General features: G+C 38.9%; 1 protein-coding gene across 1 annotated transcript in view; it reads right to left on the bottom strand.

Annotated features, from left to right (window-relative positions):
* Window positions 1-22,338, bottom strand: part of PALLD (palladin, cytoskeletal associated protein) — a 374,196-nt gene that overhangs the window by 168,633 nt on the left and 183,225 nt on the right. The window contains exons 9-10 of the mRNA XM_019665498.1: window positions 14,657-14,776; window positions 12,257-12,599 (exon numbers count right to left, since the gene is read on the bottom strand). Coding sequence (XP_019521043.1) covers window positions 12,257-12,599; window positions 14,657-14,776 — 463 coding nt within the window. The remainder of the gene's footprint in view (window positions 1-12,256; window positions 12,600-14,656; window positions 14,777-22,338) is intronic.

Here is a 22,338-nt window from a genome sequence, read left to right on the forward strand (position 1 = left end):
CATGAGAAAAACAATGTTTAAGAAGACACTCAAGATGCTGGCTAGCTGCACCGATGGCCCCAGTGAGATCCGACGAGGATACAGATAGTTCAGCTTAAAAAAAAAAATTAATGACTACAAAAATAAGAGTCAGTGTGCCATAGCTTCATTCTCTAAACAGTTCCATAATTAATACTAGATTACCTATATTTGTACAAAGTCTCTGAAATAATTTTTTGTGTGATGTAAGTAATGCCTTATTTTAGAATGCCACACAAATGTGAAACATGTCCAGGTTATAGAAATAGTAGCAAAACTTTCTGGAGGAAAAAAATGTCCATAATGTCTCTACTCTAAGTGCAGGATGACAATAACTTCTTCTATTAGAAAAAATACCCAGCCTATCACTTGCCTTGGTCAAGTGTGGAGTGTCTGGTGCAAGGTAGAAGCTCTTGGCTTATGACTATGTACAGTGGTTTTTCAATTTCCATAAATTCCATGATAATCTTGTTTCACCTTTAAATAGTATAATGCAGTACACACTAAATTCAACACGAACCCAGCTAGCAAGTTTCTTTCCTAGAATAAGAATTGTTGATGTTTATAAATTTCATGTGAAAATGAATCATGGGGGCAATCTGACACTCGGAGGAAAAATGACCCATTTGGCTAGGGTTTATATCTGACAGATTGCTCATAACCAAGTGGAATGCAGTTAGCAAGAAAAGTATGGTTATTTTCTCATATCATCTGAAATTCATTTATTCTAGATTACGCGGATTGCACAGTTCAGGCTGATAAGGGTCTGGGAGAAAGAGATGAATTCAAAACTTTAATTTTGCCATCTATAGACATCCGCAATGTTGGGATAACTTTTGGTTACTTTTCAGAGGTCAAGCTCTTTAAATGGCAATCTAACCTCTCCCCTTGGGGCCGACCTCTCTCCCAGCCCCATGACACAGACTTAGCCTTGTTGGATGGCCTCCCAAGAACACAACACATTGGCAGGTTTGATCCCTTCGGGCTGGCAGGAACCCCTTCTTCCTCTTCATTCCACCCAAGTACAGATTTATATGTTTGGGGCCTGAGCTGGATCCAGACCAAGGTCTGCCCTATATTTCATCGACTCCGAAATACTCCCGCAGGAGAAGGCAGCAGATTAGACGGAGCGTTAGATCCGAGCACCAGCGTGGCGTAGCACCAGCCAGAACTCAAGCATCCATTTCAGCCAGTGTCCTCCTGTGTTCTGAGTCAAAGGACCAAGGCACGGACACAATTTAAAGTATGCACCTCCCTCATTCCATTCCACTTCCAATTTTAGAAAGCGTTCCAGTTTATTTAGATGGCTTACTTCTAACACCAAGAGTACAAAATAGAACTTCATTTTATAAAGGCAGCTTTGGGTCCTTGGTTATAATGCAAAATAACGAAATGCAAATTTCTCCCTATACCACAGTGAAAATAGGGATAAGGATCCTCTGCATAAATCAATGTTTCAAGTAACAGGACGTTCATGAGCCATCTAATTGCTTTTAGAAACCTCTCTGCCAATTTTTTGGTTAAAAAAAAAATCTTTATGATAGTTCTTTCCAGTAAGGCAGCTGTTTAGTATCAGAAAGTTTTAATAATGACAAAACCAAATATAATTCTGCTTTTATAGGGAGAATCATTAGAGCAAATATGAAGGGAAATTTGCTGTGATTCTAGAATGCTTCTTTGTGAATAACCCTCTCCTGTATGTGCAACATTGCTTCGTGATAGAATAACAATAAATGTGAACATTTCACATTTGATTTAGAGGAAGTCCTCTGAAGAAAGCCATGGTTATGAAGGGAGGGAGGGCATCAGACATGAAAACAATCATCTGGGGCAAGAATTTGCACCCGTGGCTAAACCTCTTTGGAAGTCCAAGCTACAAACGCTATTTTAGAAACTACAGAGAACAAAAGACATTTTTACTTTGCACTGTATTGTACTTAGGCCACCTTTTATGGGTTTTCCCCCCTACAGACATTATTGCTCATAATGATACATCCCTGAAACCAGATGGCATATAAACTATTTCAACAAAGAAACCAGGACAAGAAAATAGTTGTGGTCCTTCCAGAAATCTTTCACAAGCTTCACATTTAATGAGAATTACTAGGAAAACAGCAAGTTTGAAATTATAGCCCAGGCATATAATTATCTATATTTGACCTACTTATAAACTGCTCTGAGGACAAAGAATACCAGAGAGCTATACCTACTCTTTTTGGTTCCTGACATATCGAATGAAGTAAAAATATTTGGATAGCATGTTAGTGATTCAATGGTTTCACTTACTAGCTTCATATCAGAAGGCTCACAGCTGGAGTTCCTCAAATGCTGCCTACTGTGGACACATACATCCTTACAGTTAAATAAAAAAACAGACCTAAAGAACATTGTGAAATGAAGCAGGGCACAGAGCAAATGCATTTTCAAGGTTTCTGAGTTGAGATAGAGCAGTGTAGCAAGCTCCAGCACACACAGTGGGAACGCAGATAGAAGTAAATATACATATTCACTAAGGCGTTTCCTCTGAGCATCATCCTAAAACCTTAACAATTAATGTGTATTTTCACAATATCCTTGATAAACAGAGAACCCAGTATTATCCGAGGGGGACCCTCTACCTCCAGAGGTCAGAAGATATGAAACTGGTATAGCAAAGTTCGAGATTCTGATTGCAATTAATTTATCATTTCCTTTTGAATAATGAAGAAAATTTGTATGCTCAAATTTATATGTGACTTAGCCTGCCATGGAAATGAAAATTATATAGTTTCATGAAAATCTAACATATTTTACTGAATTAGTTTGATATGCACATTATTCTTAAAACCAAATGAAAGAATATCTAATTCCATGCCACATATGGAAAAGGTTTTCAAAAAACAACATCAACTCCATGTTATCCATAAGTTTTGTGTAATCATAACTTTAGTCAAGTAAGGAACCAGTCCTCCTTAGGTTTGTTGAGAAAATGAAGTCTGCTTTTACACATGTAATAGAAACCAACAAAAATAAACCTCCTCGTTACAAATGTTCTCACCGTTAGGTGATGTATTCGTTTGAATGAAAAACTTACACATTCACAGAAAAAATAAATCAATGGAAAAAAAAATTGGCAACCTAATATATTTTAGCCCTGCAGTAGACAGACATAAATTCTCTAGTCATAAAAGTTGTCGACATGAAGTGAAAGTCAATATATAAGGATTAGAGGCTCATTAGTTGAGAAGAGTTGTTTTAAAATATACAAATATAGGAAATAGGCTTGCTCAATAAAAACCCAACTCAAGGTCTTACTTTGATAGAAGAGGTTAGTAACTGTAACATGAATCGTGGTGCTGAAATATAACTGAATTAAATAGGGGGGCTAAAAAAAGAAGTGTGAATTATACTGGAAATGGCTCCATCAGCCTCGGACTATGAAATCTCAGTGGTTCTCCATGAAATCACAGCAAGTGATCCTCAGGATGCTATTTTTGTTCTCTCACCTTATCTCCTCAGATGCAAACCTCTTTCACTGAAGCCCACTTCTTGTTCATCTTTCCCCAGTTGCCCCTTACAGTCCCTTTTCTAGGTCCCTTTCATTGTCCGTGGATTCCGTGGCTGTATCTAACCAATATTCCCACTTCCTCAAACGTTTTCATTGGAAATGCTTTTGTCCCTATCTGAAATCTGCTTTTCCTTGATGAGGGTACTCACCCCATTGTGATATTCTCTGAACAAGAAGGGCCCCTGGTTTCCCAAAGCTACCTTTAGAACAGTTTCATCGTCATCATCCAACATCTGCATCTTTCTTGAAGTCTGTGTGCTCCACATAAAATCACTCTCTTCCCTGCCTGTCACCAACAACCTTGGTTATTTCCTCATTGTTCTCAATGACTTTAGTACCTAGTGTTTAGTTTCCTGACATCAACTTTGGCCATGATCCATGTTAATGTTCGTTCTAACACCCTACTTCATGGTTCCTTGGCACTTCCTCTACTCCTGTGATCTTAACTTTCACTTAACCATTCAAACAGATATCTCTTAAATTCCTTTATCACTTGGAAGGAGTTCTTTCTTTAGATCTTGAACTTTCAGAGTTCTCACTTTCATCATAACTACTGCAGCTTTTCATATTTTCCTATCTCACACCCCCTTTGAGTCATTTATACTGTTGGTGTAACTTCCATTTTTCTTGAGTCCTATCTCTTTTCCCCTTAAGCCCTGATCTGGCTTAATCTGTTTCCCTTTCTGACCGTACACATTGCTTGGATGCTGATTTCAATGATGCTTCTCAACAATCAGCAAATTAAATATTAGAGCATCTTCATCTTGTCAGTACCGCCAACTATGAGTGTCCTGTGTTTTTCTTTTCAGAGTGCTGATTATTAAAGTTATGAAACCACGCTCACTGAATCTACTTTTTCACTCTCTAATTTCAAATGGGTTCTCATTATTGCTAGGAAATACACGATTCCTTTCTTGGTATTCCTTATCATTTCTCATAGTTCTCTTCAGCCTTTTTCACTCTCCTTCATCGGACAGTTACCACCACTATCCTTCCTCTTAAGGCAGATGCCTTCATCACATAATTTAGTGACGATACTGTTATTTGAATCAGAACTTCAATTTTCCTTCACTGTATCTTTTCGCCTTCACACTGTTTGAGGGAAAGTTGTCATTCTACTTTCTGTGGAAGGCCTTGTATAGATTTTACATTAAATATTGGTCTTTAAAACATTTGGCTTATTTTTGGCTTTAAAATGAAAAATTAACTTATCCATATCACTTTCATCCTAACATCTGAGACTGTGCAATTGAAGAAATGAGTTTTGTTTGTTGGTGGGGTAGGGGTGGGGGGCTGTTAGAAGAGAGAATTTGTGGAGGAACAAAGTCATTTTGGAGTACAGGACATTTTCTGGAGCTTTCTAGGATGGGCTCTAAAAACCTAGATGGAATTCTGAAGTCACTGCTTCCAGCAGAAGAGAGAAGCTCCAAATGAGGAGGTAAGAAGAGCATTCAATGCCTGAACATTTTGCTTCCAACTGTGCTTGAAGTTGAGCTTGGTTACTGTTATTTTTATCAGGGAGCATCTACAATGAAGAGCAAAGTGAGCTGAGGCTGAATGGAGAAAGGATGAAAGAGACAGAATCAAAAGCACGTATTTCTTTTAAAATACTTTGCAGTTATTAAATTAACATTGTTGAAAAGTCAAAAAATTGGGACTATTTAACAAGAAAATATAATCTGCTCAAAATTCTACCACTGAGAAACCCACAAGTAACATTTTGGTGTATTTCCTTCTAATATATAAAACTCGTTTCAGTTGGTTAAAGCATTTTAATTATTTTTTTCATAAAATTAGTATTAAGCTGCATATATAATTTGTTTCTAGTATGTTTTGCTTAATACTATATTGTTAATATCTTGACATCATATTTATAGCATTGTCTCGAGCATATTGTTTAAATGTAGCTCCATCTTATCTCTCAGCTGAGTCCCTCCCCCCTTAAAAATAAAAGGTCCCTACTTGGCAGTGACTACTTTTTCCAACTAACTTCACAATCACCAAAGGAGCTCTCATACATACTTAGGCAAAATGAGATGGAAATGTTGAATAAATATTGAATCATCATGTCTTCTTTCATGAAAGCACCAAATTTTTGAGCTGTGCCTATGGCACCTCTTAGGGATGGCTGAGTACCACTTTGAATGTACATAGGATATCTGCAAGTATTTCTAACTGTATTTTAGACACTGAATACTAACCATAAAAGTAAGGAGTCAACCTTCTTCTGGAAATGTAATTAAAACATTATATTCACCAACAGACTAGCATAGCAAAGCACTATTATCCTAACAGCTAAGAATGTGACACTGTGTCAGAGCCAATATTTACATGAAAAAATCATGAGGAAGAATACATCAAAATGTTATTCCTTAGTTAAAAGTTTCATACTTCAGGAAGTTCCTTGATTGGACTTTCCATTTCAGGGAGGGGTTGTATTCAAAGTGATCCAACACCAACACTGTTAATGCAAAGTCATCATCATACTGTATTTATGAAGAGCTCATATCCGCATAGACACGCGCTTCAGAATTAGGACTATCATTAAGCCTACATTCCTTATTTATCATTCTTCAGTGGGTTTGGGAGAGAGGGGGAGAGAGAAAGAAAGAGAGAGAGAAAGAGTGAGAGAGAGAGAGAGAGAGAGAGACTGATTCTAATAACAAATATGAAAAGCTACTTTCCTATTTTTTTTTGCCCTAATATTTTGAAAGCCCCTCTGGTTCTATAGTTTGTACTTTCATGGCTACTAAATTGCTCTGTTATTTAACTAGATTCAGCAGATAATGAAAATCATTTAACCAGGAATGGGAGCTGGTACCTAAGTTTTCTGAATCAAAAGCAGAATGGCTTACCTTCCAAACATTAATTTGGGAAGAGAAGGCAATTAGATTGCACTGAATCTAACTGAGGAATCAGTCATTCTTTGACACTTGTGTAATGTTAAAAGATGTGAGAATTTTGAGTGTATGTTCTTGCCAGTATGATCATAGAGATCACTGGACTATAAATTATTCACAGACAATGCTTCTCTCTTTTTCATGTTCATGCTCTGGGCATCCAGCATTACCAAACATTTTGCAGATGCTCAATGAATGAGGGAATGAAAAGTGTGCTAGATTTTTACATACATTTATATAGATTTAAGGACCTCTTCACAACTGCTTGATTGATCTCTTGGAAATGTGTTGCTTATTTTGCCCTAAATTATTTTGCTTATCATCTCTTTGCCTGTGTGTGTGTGTGTGTGTGTGTGTGTGTGTGTGTGTGTGTGTGTGTGTAAATCTCCAGGTAAGGTTTATACTAGACTAGAACCCAGGAAACCATTTGTATTCTAACGTCAAACAGTAATATAGTAAGATCTTCAACCTTAACTAATAGAGGTTAAAGGATGGAAAAATGTTCAACTTTCTAAGTTACATGACCAAGCCACACACTGGAGTTCGAGCAGCAGTCCAACATAAACAGGACAGGAAGGGAGTAGCACAGAAGCTCTCAGCCCTTCATCAAAAGTCTGGCATCTGATGGGGGTGTTAACATGTCAAGTACACACACCTTGAAATAGCAGCCTGGTTGTACTGTGGCCAACTGACACTGCAAGTACGTACTAGAGAGTGAAAATGTCCTCCTAGACCTTCCACATCTCTCATTTTCTCCATAATGTTTTAAAGTAAGATGTTAATCAAATGAGAACACAGGAGAAATGAAGAAGGAGTTGAAAGGGTTCCAAAATTAAGTAACTTGGTTGGACAAACTTTTCTACTGTAATCCTATCCCATGGGACTCTTATTTAATTCTTTCATATTTATTTCGTTTATAAGATAAACGATGTCCATTTTAAAAGTATTGTAAAGTGGGAAAACTCTGGGATTGGGGGGGTTTGAAAATGGTATATCCAGGTATGAAGTTAAGCAGAACAAATGGGGTAGTTCTTCCTCTTCGTCCGTCTGCTCCTGCTTCCTTCACTCAACACCAGTTTTGAGCATTGACGATGTGCCAGGCCCTGATCTAGGTCCTCGTGAAAGAGCAGTGACTGGAACAGTCAAGGTCCCTACTCTCAAAAAGCTTATAATAGTGGGGGAAACCAATACACAGACTATGAGAAATAATTATCTACTATGTGGTAATTAAAGAGGATGATTTATTGGAGAATGGCTGGGTGGCTGCTTTAGAATGGGTGGTCAGAGAAGGTGGTGACATTAAGCTAAGAGCTGAAAGCAAGGAGGCAGCCATGAGTAGCAGAACATTCCAGGGAGTAGAACATTCCAGAAAAGGGAACTACTTGTGCTTCAATTTGTGTCAAGGAGTGTGGAGGAAACCATAAGGATCTTCCAAATATAGCAACACTTAAGTCACTGATAAAGAGACTGATACATGCTGCTATTTTCTTCTCTTCTACCCCTCACACACATCATCTCTCACTCCCACATATGCAGAGCAAGAACGTTTCTTTGATTTCACACAGTGCTTACTATTGTTTATCATTATGAAGATGTAATATCACTGTGTCAGTTCAGAACTGAACTGAGGTGACACACAGAAGCCCTAATACCTTAACATGAGTGATTATAGGACATGCCCCTCTTAAGACAAGAATTGCAGAAATGACTGGGTGTGTAAGGGTGTGAGTGAGAGACAGGAGACAGAAGCAAAAGTAGTGAAATGCAATTATTTTGAGAAGCCTAATTCAGCCTGAAATCATCTTACCCTTTGCAATTCATGATACTGATTTCTTTCTGTAAAGGTTGGGGAAAGAGACAGTAGTAAGAATAGGAGCATAGAGAGTTAAATTCATATCTCGTTTAGCCGTTAAGTATGTAACATTTTTTAAAGCATTTCATTATCATTCTCCCAGTCAAAGGTCATGGACTTTTATGGTAATGTGTATATTACTGGCCCTAGAGTGACAAATATGCAAAACTTTATCTGTCCTGTCCTCTTCTGGGGTGCAAGGACTCATCCATTGCTTAACCCTTCAGTAATTTCTCTTTTGATTTCTCATTTTGCTACTTTCCCAGGTTTATATTCTACCTTCCTCCCACAAGACAGGGGAAGAATATTTAAAGAAAAAAAGAGAAATGGGGTTTGAACACAGAATATTGCTATTTATATCTTGTCTGGTCTAATTTAAGAGATCAGCTCCATGGAGAAACAGGACCATGCTTTCCTACAAGCTTTGCAAACCATTTACTACATTTGGCATTCACAAGTTTCTCTTCAGGGTTTACTCCTAGGAATCCCATGCATATCTATGCCCGTGAAGGATTGTTTCTGCAGAAATAGAGAGAAGCAGTGATTTTGTGCCCTGTCTTTATTTTGAATCTTCATGCATAATTTGTACAGAGTAGGAGGCAGTCAGGCTTATCTGGTGCACTCCAAACAAGGAAAAACAAACAAAACAAAAAAACAAAAAAACAGTTCATAAGTTAGGTTTGTGTTTACTCCTTGCTCTTTTTGTGTGCTAAGAAATATGACTTAGGCGCCATGTTGCTGTGACAAAAGATTGAGGGTCAGACACCGAGTCACAAAGAGCACTCTCATTTATGAATGCTTCCCTGTGCAGTGTCTAAGCGTGCTTTGGGTCGCACAGAAAGTGGTCCCACAAATCCAGTGTGCATGGCATCTCGCACTTATCGAATGGCCTACATTTCATTGAGTTTAACTTATACTTTAGGGATAGCATCCCAGACAAAGACACTGGGGAAGCGAAAACTGAAGTGGATGCCTCCAGGACACTGAACCGGGACCTAGCCCCCAGGAGAGACCTGACAGACCCAGCTGCAGGTCTGGGAGGGTTGTGAGGCTACTTGTGAGGATTTCTGTTGGGTAATAAAGGATCAGGGCTGGACTCTGTTAAAGAAAAAATTTATATTTCCATCTTCTCATTGTAGTCTTTGACTTCGCACCCCCCCCATACCCTCCCCCTAGACTATTGGAGCTATTTGAGAGGAAAAAATGCAAAGAGGTTTTCTTTCTGAAAATGATCATTTTTCAGGAATCTGACACATCAAATAACCATTTCCAGGTTAATGTATTGTGAGAGTAAATAGTTTACTTCTCATTATTTGCCCCCTAATTGTTTCCTATTTGTTTAATTACAAATGATTTGGATGAATGAAATGCCACAAAGCCCCAAAATATAAATCTTTCCTTTTATAAAAAGGAGCAAAATCACATGCTGATGAGAAAAAATAGAGAGATCCGAAGTTTTTCACTGTCAAGAATAAGAGGCAAATCTCATTTCCCCCAATGTATGAAAAGAAATAAAAAGACGTGTGAAAGAATTCTACTTGGCAGCTACATATAGTCATTAATTATCAATAACTTAGATGCCATTCTAACTTATTTGCAGATATCATTCAACATTTTTTTATCGATACATACAACTTTTAAAACAATGAGCAAACCTTTTCAGAAAAGACTATGATAATACAGAAAGGGGACGTCAGACCAAACCAATAACATTGGTTACCTCAAGAGAGTGCCTAGGAAGAGAACTAACTTTTTCTTTCATTACTTCTGTATTGTTTGAGTTGTTACATCAAGTATGCATTCACTTCTAATTAAAGCAAAATCCAATAAATTATAATTTGTAAGAAAATTGAAAAATTAATAAATATTATAGTGTCGTCACATATAATTTTCTATCTAGTAAATGGGAGGTAATTATACAATATGAAACCCACTCAGTGATGTGCTAAGGATGTACTTATATACCTAATGACCTGAAAAAAGAAAACAGTGATAAAATGCAGTACAAGTCAATGTTATCTCTAAGCTGCCAGGTTTCGTAATTAGGTGCCCTGCCTTTCCCTTAATTTCTTCAAGAAAGGAAGAGTAATCCCTATGTATGCAAGGGTCCTCAACACTAAAGTCCATTTTTCCTGGGTCTTATTTTAAATTGAAAATCTGACTAGTAAGCAAATCATGATGCCATTCTTCAAACTTGTCTTACGCTACTCATCCTCTTCAAAACCACAAAACTGACTTGTGTGTTTTGTAGACATGGCCGCCATGCCACCACACACACTAACATCGCTGGAAAGCAGAAGGAAAAGCTGCAGAGCTGTTGAAACTCCTGGGAAAAGAAGGGCTGACATGCCTGTTAACAGCTCCTCATGTCTGCTCTCCTGTGATTTACATCCAATTTATGACAGCCATTCTGGCGGATACACATCACTGAATTAAGAGCACAGTCAAGTCCTAGGCATTAAACACATCCGCCCTTTCTTCTGCCCTTTTGTTTCATTAAAAGCAGTAAATACATATGCAAAATGTAAAGGCAAAAGGGGTTAGCAGAGGCAATTAATTTGATGGGTTGGAGCTACAAGAGTGTACACCTCTTTTAAGGCTGCCACTCCAAACCTCACTTTACCTGTTCAGCGTCTCAGTGGAGCTGGAGCACAGGTAATAAATGCTCACCTAGCATCTGCCATACTGTATCCAAACCTAGCGGTCCCACTGCCTGCAAAATGAACCTGAGCGACATACAGAATTAAGTGCAGGAAAGTAACAGATAGCTTTTTGAAACTGCAACAGACGATTGTCCAGAAGTTTACTTTTATAAAATCATCTGCTCATTTTTAACTTAAGGTGTTCATTTGGCTGATTCATTTGACGAGTCTAATAACGTTCATGAAATCGCTTAGTAAACAAAATGATGTACAAATATATAAGATATTTCTAGTGACTATCTTATATATTCTAACATTTCTAACAAACAAGCTGATGACAGAGAAACAGACTGTTCAGTACCAGAGCAATAAAGAATAACTCTTATCCTAAAGTCATCTTTCCTGCCCCACATCAAAAACATCAGACATCATAGGAAAATCTAAGGGACTTTCCGAGATTCTGGCGCATTCTCAAGGAAATGTGACCTTGTAGAGTATGTATACATTTCATACGACTCTTCTGACATTTCCACTGACCTCTATCAGGGCAGTGACTCAAGGTCTGTTATGCTATGATAGAAACATTTGAGTTAATTGATTTCTGCCTCTCTCTAACACGGTAATGGCTCCATTCATAACAACTCTCTGCTGTGTGGTGCCAATGGAAACAGCTCATGCAAGGTTTATCATCCTAAGAAAAATAATGGAAGTCAAATATGAAGCTGGTATTCATGGAAATATGCAGTTCCATGGAATTCCGAAGCCAAGGAGGTCGTGTTGTGAAGGGCGCTCTTCTTCCTGACAAGCCTGGTTATCTCTGGTTTCATTCCCCTCCCCAGGTTTCTATACAATGAATTTCCACCCTCAGCTTTTAGTCTTCCCCTGTTTATCTATATCAGATTTCCTTACTGATTCTTACATTGAAAGCATTTGGAAATGCTTTTAATAGAGAGCTCCAAGTAGGTCCCCTTCCTCATTGCCTCTGGGGAGTGGCCACATCCTTGCTCTACACTGGAAGGCCACACCAAGCACAGATATTTGCACAGCTGAAACCAGTTACAGCTTTTAGCAAAGGGCAGATTTAACCAGGCTTCTCATGTACCTTCTTTATTTTTAGGTATCTCATGTATTTTTGAACGACCCCCCTTGGTAGCAAATTCACACCAGCCAGGGACAATTTGCTTGCAGAAGGGGCAATGTGCCACATAGCTAAGTCCAGGCAAAGAGTTTTCACTGACCAGCGAGGCAATTTAACGGGGACATGGAAAGTATCATAAAACCATGCAGAAATACTCACAGTTTGGGTTTGGCAAGCAGAGGTGGTGGCTCCTTCGTGGGTGAGAGCAGGACAGCTGGTGTTGGGGGAGATTTATTACCGTTAGCTTTGCCATTAATCAGTCCGTTCACTCCATGGTTGGGATGGACTCCGTTTGTTTCCCTCTCAGCAGGACTGAATTGCATTTGAAGGGCTGCCATTCCCAGCCCCAACTCTGGGCTGTTCACCTGCTGGATCTCTGCTGGTTTCTTTGAAGCCAACTCAAAAGGACTTGTCTCCAAGATTGGAGGGGGAGGTGGAAAGTGTTGGAAGTGATCATTGTTGGATTCTCCCATGGAGTCATAGCTACAGTTTTCAGTGTTGGCTAAGGAAGAGGAAAGAGAGGAAAAAATAATAAGATGCTACTAATTCAAGGTATTGTCACGCTGTCACAGATCGTCTGAGAATCCCCTAAGCCCTGCTGAGTTGTTACAGGAGAGGTAGCTGTGCTGCCTTCATCTGAGGCAGAAGCCAAGCCAGCTGGAGGGCTTGGTTCTTCCAAGCTTGTTTTGGGTGACTGCTACCTGTTTCATTTCCTGAATGGGCCCACGAGTGGAGGGAACCAGCTACCAATTCACCAACAAATTTCAAACAAGAACTAAAGGCAGAAAGAATTTGGTAAAAAAAAAAGTTAAAAAAAGGGGCAACATAAACAGTATCAACATAATGCTTTGTCCTCTCACATTTCGGCCCACAGATCTGACTGAACACCCCACCTGAGCTTCCTGACATGAGCTCAAGCTCTAAAGGTTTTATGTGGCAAGCAATGGGTAGTCATTCTAGTAAAAGCTAAGTAAAGCTTTGTGTCTAAAAGAAATATGATATCATCGACAATTTTTTCCTCCAATTCAGATGAATGCCACAGCTGTAACTCAGCACAAAAGAATTTTTTACTGTTACTCTCAATAAACTGAAAGCATCTTGATGTAAGATCATGTCTTTTTTTTATTCCTCACCTTGCCCAGAACCCAGCACAGCTCCTGGAATATACTTAAAAATGCTTACTGAGGTACACACACACACACACACACACACACACACACACACACACACACATATGTATATATGTATATAAACATGTTTACCTCAGTAAGCATTTTAAAATATGTGTGTGTGTGTGTGTGTGTGTGTGTGCTGATTATGTTGGGCCTATAGATTTACCGCAGATAAAAATGGAAAATACTGCATGCCCATTTTACCACACAAACTCTGAGAGTTTTGTTCACAATGTCGGAGCACTGCACCCATGCTATGGCTGTGTGACGGGACAGTGTTCAAGCCAACTCAGAATCCAAATACTGGGATGGTCCCTGCCCGGCAGCCCCAGTCATGACACAGGAAATTCCTTTTCACATTTAAAGTACGCATTCATATCAACTTTCCCCATTAAAGTGAACTTACATTTCTATTCTTAATTAAGATGAAGCAGTAACAATTCCCACTCTTAAGGTCCCTAACTAACACAGTCTTGGTCGTGCCTTTGCTGCCACCTAGCACCAAGTTCCCACTCTTCCAAAGAAATCAAAGTGCGATCCGATCATTCTCTCCAAGTTTGTCTCATCCAGGCAAAAACCCATAGACTGATTCCCTACGATGCGCACTACATGTTAGCCTTGGTCAAAGAGATATTTTTTAAATTGCTGTAAAATGAAGAACAGAGATAAGGCAATAAAAACAGCTAAGGAAATGCCAATCAGTAACAGCAGAAAACAGCAGGCTGAAGTTAACAGAAAATAAAGGAAAAAGCTGTTTCATGTTGCCTTCATAAGGAGTAATTTCTGAGTTTAAAAAATATCCAGATAGTTTTGAATATTGGTTGCAATAATATATCGCTTAATTTTTTTTATATCAAGTTATATTTCATTATCCACAAACTTTAATTTCTAAGATCTTCACAGCTTCTCCAAATTACATTAGGTTTATCTTGTATTAGTTTTTCGGAACTTTCAATCATGGATTAAACACTGATTTATTTGTACGAGTGTCTCCAGGTCTGCTGTGTGGACACTGCTGAGGACGGTGGCAGCACCTCCCATTCAGAGGTGGCCTTCTGATGCGAGCATGATTCTGTGTTAGCATGAGGATGTCCGGAAACCAGCTCCATTGTTTCCAAGACCAAACTTGCATGATTAAAAAAAAAATAGCCCCACATGGGCTCAGTTGCTACATTACCATTATCTTTTTGTTTTTCATCTCCATGTTCACTCTCCTCCCTCAAAGTCTTTTGGCTCCTGATGAAACACTGGCTGTTAGGAGAACTCCTGGGGAGACAGCCAGCATTCCCAATGGCTGAGCACGACTCCTGCGATAGTCGTTCCTCTGTGGGGAACCACACTCAAGTGCCAGGGAATGGGGACCTCATCATTTTCACTCCTCACATACCTGAGGTGACAACCAGCTGGGCAGTGCTGGTTACTGATCCGTAATCGTTTCTCGCCGAGCATGTAAAGATCCCCGCATCTTCAGGGAAAGTCTCAGCGATAACGAGGGTGCAGATCTCCTCTGAAAAGGAAGAGAACAGAATCCCTCATCAGAGTGACCCCACGAAGTCACTTTGAAGAAGACTGACCGTTTGCCTTTTTAAAACAAGCCAATTAGATCATGATTATTCAAGAATCGCTTTACCAAGATAGTCACATTAGAATCTCTTTGCATTTCATTTTGCAGTTTAGCCTAGTGGCAAAAGCTTTGGGGGGTCAGACCTATTCTTGGTGATTTCGGAAAAGGTCAGCTTTGGATTCCTCATCTATTAAGCGGGAGTAATATACACCAATTAGGATCTCTGTGAAGATGCAAAGTATGGACCTCTGTACTTGTCATGTGAAGATGCTCAGGAGATGCCAGCTCCATTCTCCTTCTGCCAAGTCGTTTTTACACAAGTTCCTTCTACTACAGTGTAGCTGCCTATTTCTGCTCAACTGAAAAGCACTTAGTGGGGGGGGGGAATCAAGCTTCTCTGAAATGCTGACAATGGGACAAAAGAACATAATGTGCAAATATTTGACCTGCACACAATTATTCTGGAAGCTACTGTTACAAAGTGTGGTAGTGTCACATAGCATGGAAAGCCCAGGCTCTGGGACCAGCTGCCAGAGCTTGAATAAGGGTCCTGCCACATCTTGCCTTTGTGTTTGTGACTTTGATCAACCTCCCTGAACTTATCTGTAAAATGGAGGCAATAACAGGACCTCCATTACAGGGTTTGTATTAGTTATGACTCGTGGACTTAACTATCCCAGGGTTGTGAGGCCAGACGATGGACCATGAGGACAGCTCACAGGATGTAGCCCTGACGAGGTACTAGGTACAGTCACCAGCACTGGACATTAATGGAGCTTAAATTCTCATGTCAACATTGCGAATTATGTTTATTATTAGCCCATTTTATAGACAGGAAACTGAAGCACAATACAACCATTGATTTGCCCAACGTCACATAGCTAATAAGTGGTAAAATCAGAATTTGAACCAAGTCAGGCCCCGGACTCCACACTCCTAACAACCATCTATTCTTGTGATATGATATACATCGTGCTATGACACTGCTTGGCACATAGTAAATGCTTTGTAGCCAGTAAATGTTAGCTCTTACCATTAAAAAGCTAAATTGACTGTCTATATTGTACCAGTAAAATAAAGGTGATTATGTTAGTAAAGGTTAACAAAAGTGATATACAGTAAGTCCTCACTTAACACGAGGTATAGGTTCTTGAAAACTCTGACTATAAGTGAAACAACATATAATGAAACCGATTTTACCATAGGCTAATTGATACAAATGAGAGTTAAGTTTCCAGTCACAAAAACATCACCAGGCTGTAAACAGAGACCCAAAACACTTCTAATATTAAACACTGAAATAAATGTGAGCTATACATACATTGAAGAAAGATGAATAAAAACAAATAAGATCATTATTTTTATCCCACTTTTTCCAGTTCAGGGTCATGGGTGGCTGGAGCCTCTCCTCACAGCCCAAGGCACCAGATGGGAACCCACACTGGACAGGATGTCTTTCATCATAGATGCAGACAGACACACAGACACACACACACACTCACATTGGGACAACAGAGACACACCAATTCACTACACGTGCACATCTTTGGGATGTAGGAGAAAACCAGAGTTCCCAAAGTATACCCACAAAACAATAAACTTACTATATGAAGTGTACTCTACTATTTTGTATTTTACTTTATTTTAAAATAATGGCGGTTACCATCCACTTTCATGGGTCATGATCAGCAGTTTAAAACTCTGTCCCATAAGACCTAGCACGGTCTCTGGCTGAATAACACTCAATGAATCCTGGATAGAGGTATTTGGCATATTAAGAAAAAAGTTTTCTTGAAAAATATTAAACTACTAATTTGTAAAGAAATCTGCACCCCCATGTTCACTGCAGCATTATTCACAATAGGTAAGACATGGAAACAACCTAAGTGTCCACTGACAGGTGACTGGATAAAGCAGATGTGGTGTATATACACAATGGACTACTACTCAGCCATAAAAAAGATGAAATGTTGCCATTTGTGGCAACATGAATAGATCTTGAGGATACTATGCTAAGTGAAATAAGTCAGACACAAAAGGGCAAAAACATGATTTCACTCATAAGTGGAATCTAAAACAAACAAAATAACAAGTGAACAAAACAAACAAAAACAAACTCATAGATACAGACAACAGAATGGTGGTGACCAGAGGGAAAGGGGGATAGGGGGAGGGCAAACTGGGTAAAGGATTGCAACATCTGGTAACAGGAGGAATCTAGACTTTGCCTGGTAGGCATGCAATAGAGCAGCGGTTCTCAACCTTCCTAATGCTGCGACCCCTCAATATAGTTCCTCATGTTGTGGTGACCCCCAACCATAAAATTATTTTCGTTGCTACTCTATAATTGTAATTTTGCTACTGTTATGAATCGTAATGTAAATATCTTTTTGTTTTCCGATGGTCTTAGGCGACCCCTGTGAAAGGGTCATTTGACTCCCAAAGGGGTCGCAACCCACAGGTTGAGAACCGCTGCAATAGAGTATACAGGTATCAAATTATAATGTTGTACACCTGAAATTTATGTTATCTATCAACCAATGTTGCCTCAATAAATTTAATTTTAAAAAAAGAAAGAAAAGGGTTTTCAAGTAAAGATTTGAAAATTACTGATACATTTAAAATACACAATTATTTGATTAAAAGATCACTAAACAGAAGGAAAACAACAGAATAACAGAGAGAACATGAGTAATCTTGTGTTTTTGACCGTACTGTACACAGTTCTTGGCTTCCCAATTGAAAAAGATAAAAAGCATGGACATTATTCAAGTTGGAGCTTCACATAAGACTAAGCATTTAGAAAGTGAGCTATATCTGTAAAGGTACAGGTTTGGGAATTTTTAAATTGAATACACAGGGTTACAGGAGGAGTTAAAAATGTACTTAACCAGCGAAAGGTAAATGAAATTTAGAAAATTAATGCTCTGAAGGATTCTAGAGATCAGCTAGCCCAAAACCCTCATTTCTTCAGGTGTGATCCAAAGTGATTCTCTCAAGGTCTTGATTAATCAAAGCCAAAATCCTGAAGCAGGCATCCTGCTTCCCACAGCATGCTCCTTTTCATAGAGCATAAAGCCTCTCTAGTTGTTCATTATTTTTTCCTAATTCAGGACACAAGGAACCCATCTAAGATGAGGTAATGAAAGATTTAAGATGGGAAACAAGGAGTTGCCCGAATCTGAAAATTTTCCTTACTCTCAGTACTCAAATAAGTCACTAGAAATTCATCTGTACAAGGAGAGGAGATGTGCTGTGTCCTATAAGCTACAAGACACTTTGGAATAGGATATAAGCCATTGTAAGTACTTTTGAAAGTGGAGCGCTGATATTAGAAATAGCCCAATCTTATTAGATTTGGTGGTAGGGTGGGGAACCTCACATACTGGTTGCCCTCTGAAAAATGGGTTTCAGGCAGAGGTAGGTGACCTTGGTCTTCTCTTAGCAGATGCTGCTGAGAGCCATGAAGTCTTCCCAGCTTTGAGCAGCATCTCCATGTGTCCTGCCCAGGAAGCCACTGCCTCCTTCTCTGCACTGTCTTCCCAGGGTTTGGTGCCCTCAGAAAGATCTTCTCCCAACCTTGGACTATTTACACCTCCAAAGGCAGCTGAGTTTCTGGAGACACTTAAAAAAACACCTACTGCCAGTTTAAGACCTGAGGATGCTTTAACTGTAAACATGTAATTCTGTGTTTTGAAACCTACATTTAAAAATAGAATAAAATCTTATCTAGCAGGGATGACATAAAGGGGTTTTGGGGTGATGACCTTGACAACTTTAGAGTTCCTTCTTATGTCACCTACAATTTTGTGACTTTTTTTTTAAGTTATGCCATTTTAAGAAAACCTGAGTTTGTATATATAGTTGCTCCTTCTAATCCAGGGGGCCCTTTTGAGCATGAAATTTTATCAACCCCCTCCACCTCACCCTCCAATTCATCCATGACATTGAGGATAAATTAGAAACCTTCACATGACCACAAAGCCTAAAATGATGAGGCCTGTTTCTTGCTAGGTTATTTTTGTGCCTCTCACCTTCTTTCGTTCTGGCCTCACTGGCTCTTGGGCGGCTCCCAGAAAAGCCACATTCCTTTAAGTCTCTAAGCCCTCCTCCCAAAGTACTCAGCACTGTCCTACTCAGCTTCGCATTTCCTCCCACCTCAACATCATTTTCTCAGAGAATCCTTTTTTAGTTATACTTGGTCAGATCTACCACCTCACTGTGATTTTTTTAGGATGGCAAACTTCCCTTGGAGACATCTACCATAACTATAACTAAATAATTTATTGTGTAATGTTGCCTGTTCCTTGACTAGAGTAGAACATCTTGAAAGCAGAAAGCATTTGCTTTGTTCATGGCTGTACTCTCAGCATCTTTTAGCAGGATCTCCACAGATATTTTTGAATAAATGCATGGATGAAACTTAAACTGAGGATAAAAAGTAAACATTTTCATTACAAAAAAAGCTGTTTTCTAAAGGAATTCTCAGTGAGACTGATTTTTCTACAAGCTTCCTAGTGTGTTTCAATTGTAATTGATCAAAATTCATTTCATATGAATTTTCAGGAATACTTCTATTGCATTAAATAAGGTATATGCAAGTGTAAAGTTAATGACCAACTGAACATCTAGAGAAGGTTGCAAATTCCCAGAACAAAGACAAAATTAAAACGCATTGAGATATCCTTTTCGTGATCTTCATGCATTGCTACTATGTTTCGCTGATATTCCCCCGGAAAAAATTTTTAATCCAATGCCCTCAAGGTGGTTCGGCTTTTCTTCTCTTGAAAAATGTCTTCCAAAAATGACAACAGGTTCACATTTCGTTGCAAGAAAGGAGCATTATAGCCTGTGTGGTTCTGACATTATGAACATGAAGAAAGCCATAAGGAAATGAGATGAACTAGGCCGTGATATTGAATTTTCATCTGGTAGCATCTTACTTAGACAAAGACCTTCAACACATCTGCAAAATACATTTTGGTGAGGAATGGAAACCAGGAAATGACTGCGTATGTTAAATAAAGGGAGTGAGAGGGTTATGGATTTGTACTACAAAAAGTCTCCAGTATAAATGGAAAATTTTAAATTAATGATGATAATTAAGCTCTATTACAATTCAATTTTCCTAAGTAAAAGATTTTTATTTAGGACCACGAAATAAACTACGAAATTGGGAACTATTTTTGCTAGCGATAAATTCTGTTTTTTTATAATTACCTAAAAAAGTACTTAATCATATCAATAGCTTCCAAAAGTCAACCCTAAGTTTCACTTAAGTTCTTGGACATACTCAACACTTGGTTAAATAAATAAAAAAAAGAATTTGTTTGCAGAAACTCATAAAGAGATGGGGCAGCAAGGATACTATTACTAAGTCCCTTGGGTAATAAAGGGACATTTTCATCAATGCCTTTCTTCACAGTTTTGTGGGGTTTTTTTGGTGGTGGGGGGGGGGGAAAGAGTCCAGCCTAACTAAAAAGAAATCTAGCTTTTACCTTCTAAATCACATGGTTTGGCTAACACAACTGATAACAAAGAACTCTGGGCTCAATCAAGAAGATGAGGTTCAGAGTAATTAAATGTAAGGCTTGTATACGTTTTTATAAAGGATTTTTAAAAATTGTCAACTGTATCATATATTAAGAAGCATATTTAGAATGTACAGTTTAAAGAGTAATGAGGAAATGAACCCCTGCGTACTCATGAAGTCTAACAAATAAAATCTTACCGATACTTTAGAAATGTCCTGTATGCCTCCCCAATTGAAATCTTCCTTCTTCTGAGGTAATCATTCCTTTGATTTTCTTTGTATTTACCACATATGTACGTTTCCTTTAAAAATTTGTTCTTTAGCTTTTAGAACATTGAGTAACCAGCACGCATCTTGTGGGCAGACAAGACAAATTTGTCTGTAAGAAGAAAAGCTCCAAGGAACTCTCTGGGGGCATAAAGTGGCTTCAACATCCCTGTGATTTTACAAAAGCCCCCACAGAGGTGATTGGTGGGCAAGGTCATGAATGAGTCCTGGGAAACAAAGAGGCTCAGCTTGGTGGGCAAATCTGGTGGGGCTAAGTGTGGACAGCAGAACAGCCAGCAGGAATAACAGGTAGGGTCTGTCTCTCCATACTTTTTCTCAAGTTCAACATGGCCAACTTTCAGATCTCAGCACAGGATCGAATCAGAACACTTCCGAGGGAGGGAGTGAAATGAGTTTTCTCAGCTGATCCAGGAGGCAGTGCATGGAGGAGAAAGCAGGATAGGCCAAGCAGAGGTAAGCATTTGGGTCAGGCTTACCATCCTAGCATTCTGTCATGAAGGCTAAAAATGGAGCAGTGGCAATGAGCTTTGTGATGAACGCACACTGCTCCCACCTGGATTTGCCTCCCATTCTTGACACACAGCTATTACCCTCCTGGGGGTTTCCTTTGCCTGTCACTTGTATTTGATTTCCTGTTTCTGGTACCCCATATCTTGCTCCTTTTTGGATGAATTCTCTTGCTGTGGTGGTTCACAACCTGCATCAAGGGATGTGGAGGAAAATTTTTGAGACCTTCAAATCTGAAAAATCCTGACAATTCATTCATATTGAATTGAAGGATTGGCTGGGTGTAAAATTCTTAGTTGGAGGTAATTTTACTTTAGAATGTTGAAGGCTTTGCTTCATTGTCTCTTTGTGTCTAGTACAACTGCTGAGAAGTCCTAAGCCATTCTGATCTTGTTAATTTGTATGTGGCTTCAAGTTTTCTCCCTGGACACTGGTAGAATCATCTCCTTGTCCTGGATATTCTGAATTTCACAACAATGCACACTGCTGTGGGTTTATTTTCATACATCCTGCACTCAGTGGATCCTTTCAATCTGGAAATCGATACCCTTCAGTTTGGGGACTTTAATAACATTATTTCTTCAATAATCTCTCCTGCTCTTTGTTCCCTGCTCCTAGAATCCCAATTATACGTGGGTCATCTCTCTAGCAGCTTCTCTTGAGTCGCTCATTTTCTTTGCTCATATCACTTCTCTCGGTCTTTTTTGGCTTACTCTGTCGAACATTTCCTCAACTTTGATTTCTGCTACCAACTTTTTCATTCCAAGAACTTTGTTTTCCAAGCATTCCTCCCCTCCTCCTCCCTTACAGCCTTTTATTTTTACTTCTTGGATGCACTGATTTTCTTATCTCTCAGAGGAGGGTGGGTTTTGTTTGTTTGTTTGTTTGTTGTTGTTGCTGTTTTACACATTTTCTTTTCTTTGCAAGTCTGTTTTTTCCAAGTTGCTTTTTGGTGAAGTTGCTTGTCTTCTTATATATCATCCACAATAGCGATTTCTTTAGATGTCTTTCATCTCTTCTGACCTGAGATGGTTGAAAGTTGATTAGAAGTTCTGAGCATGAGAGAGGAGCAAGTCAACTTGGCCTTCCCATTCATGTAATCTAGATGGCCTGTTTGTTGGAGAAACTTCCATGCCATTATGTATAGATTTTTTTTCTTTTGAGATGTTCAGGTTGC

The sequence above is a fragment of the Hipposideros armiger genome, unplaced genomic scaffold, assembly GCF_001890085.2.
Source record: "Hipposideros armiger isolate ML-2016 unplaced genomic scaffold, ASM189008v1 scaffold_444, whole genome shotgun sequence".
NCBI lineage: Eukaryota > Metazoa > Chordata > Mammalia > Chiroptera > Hipposideridae > Hipposideros > Hipposideros armiger.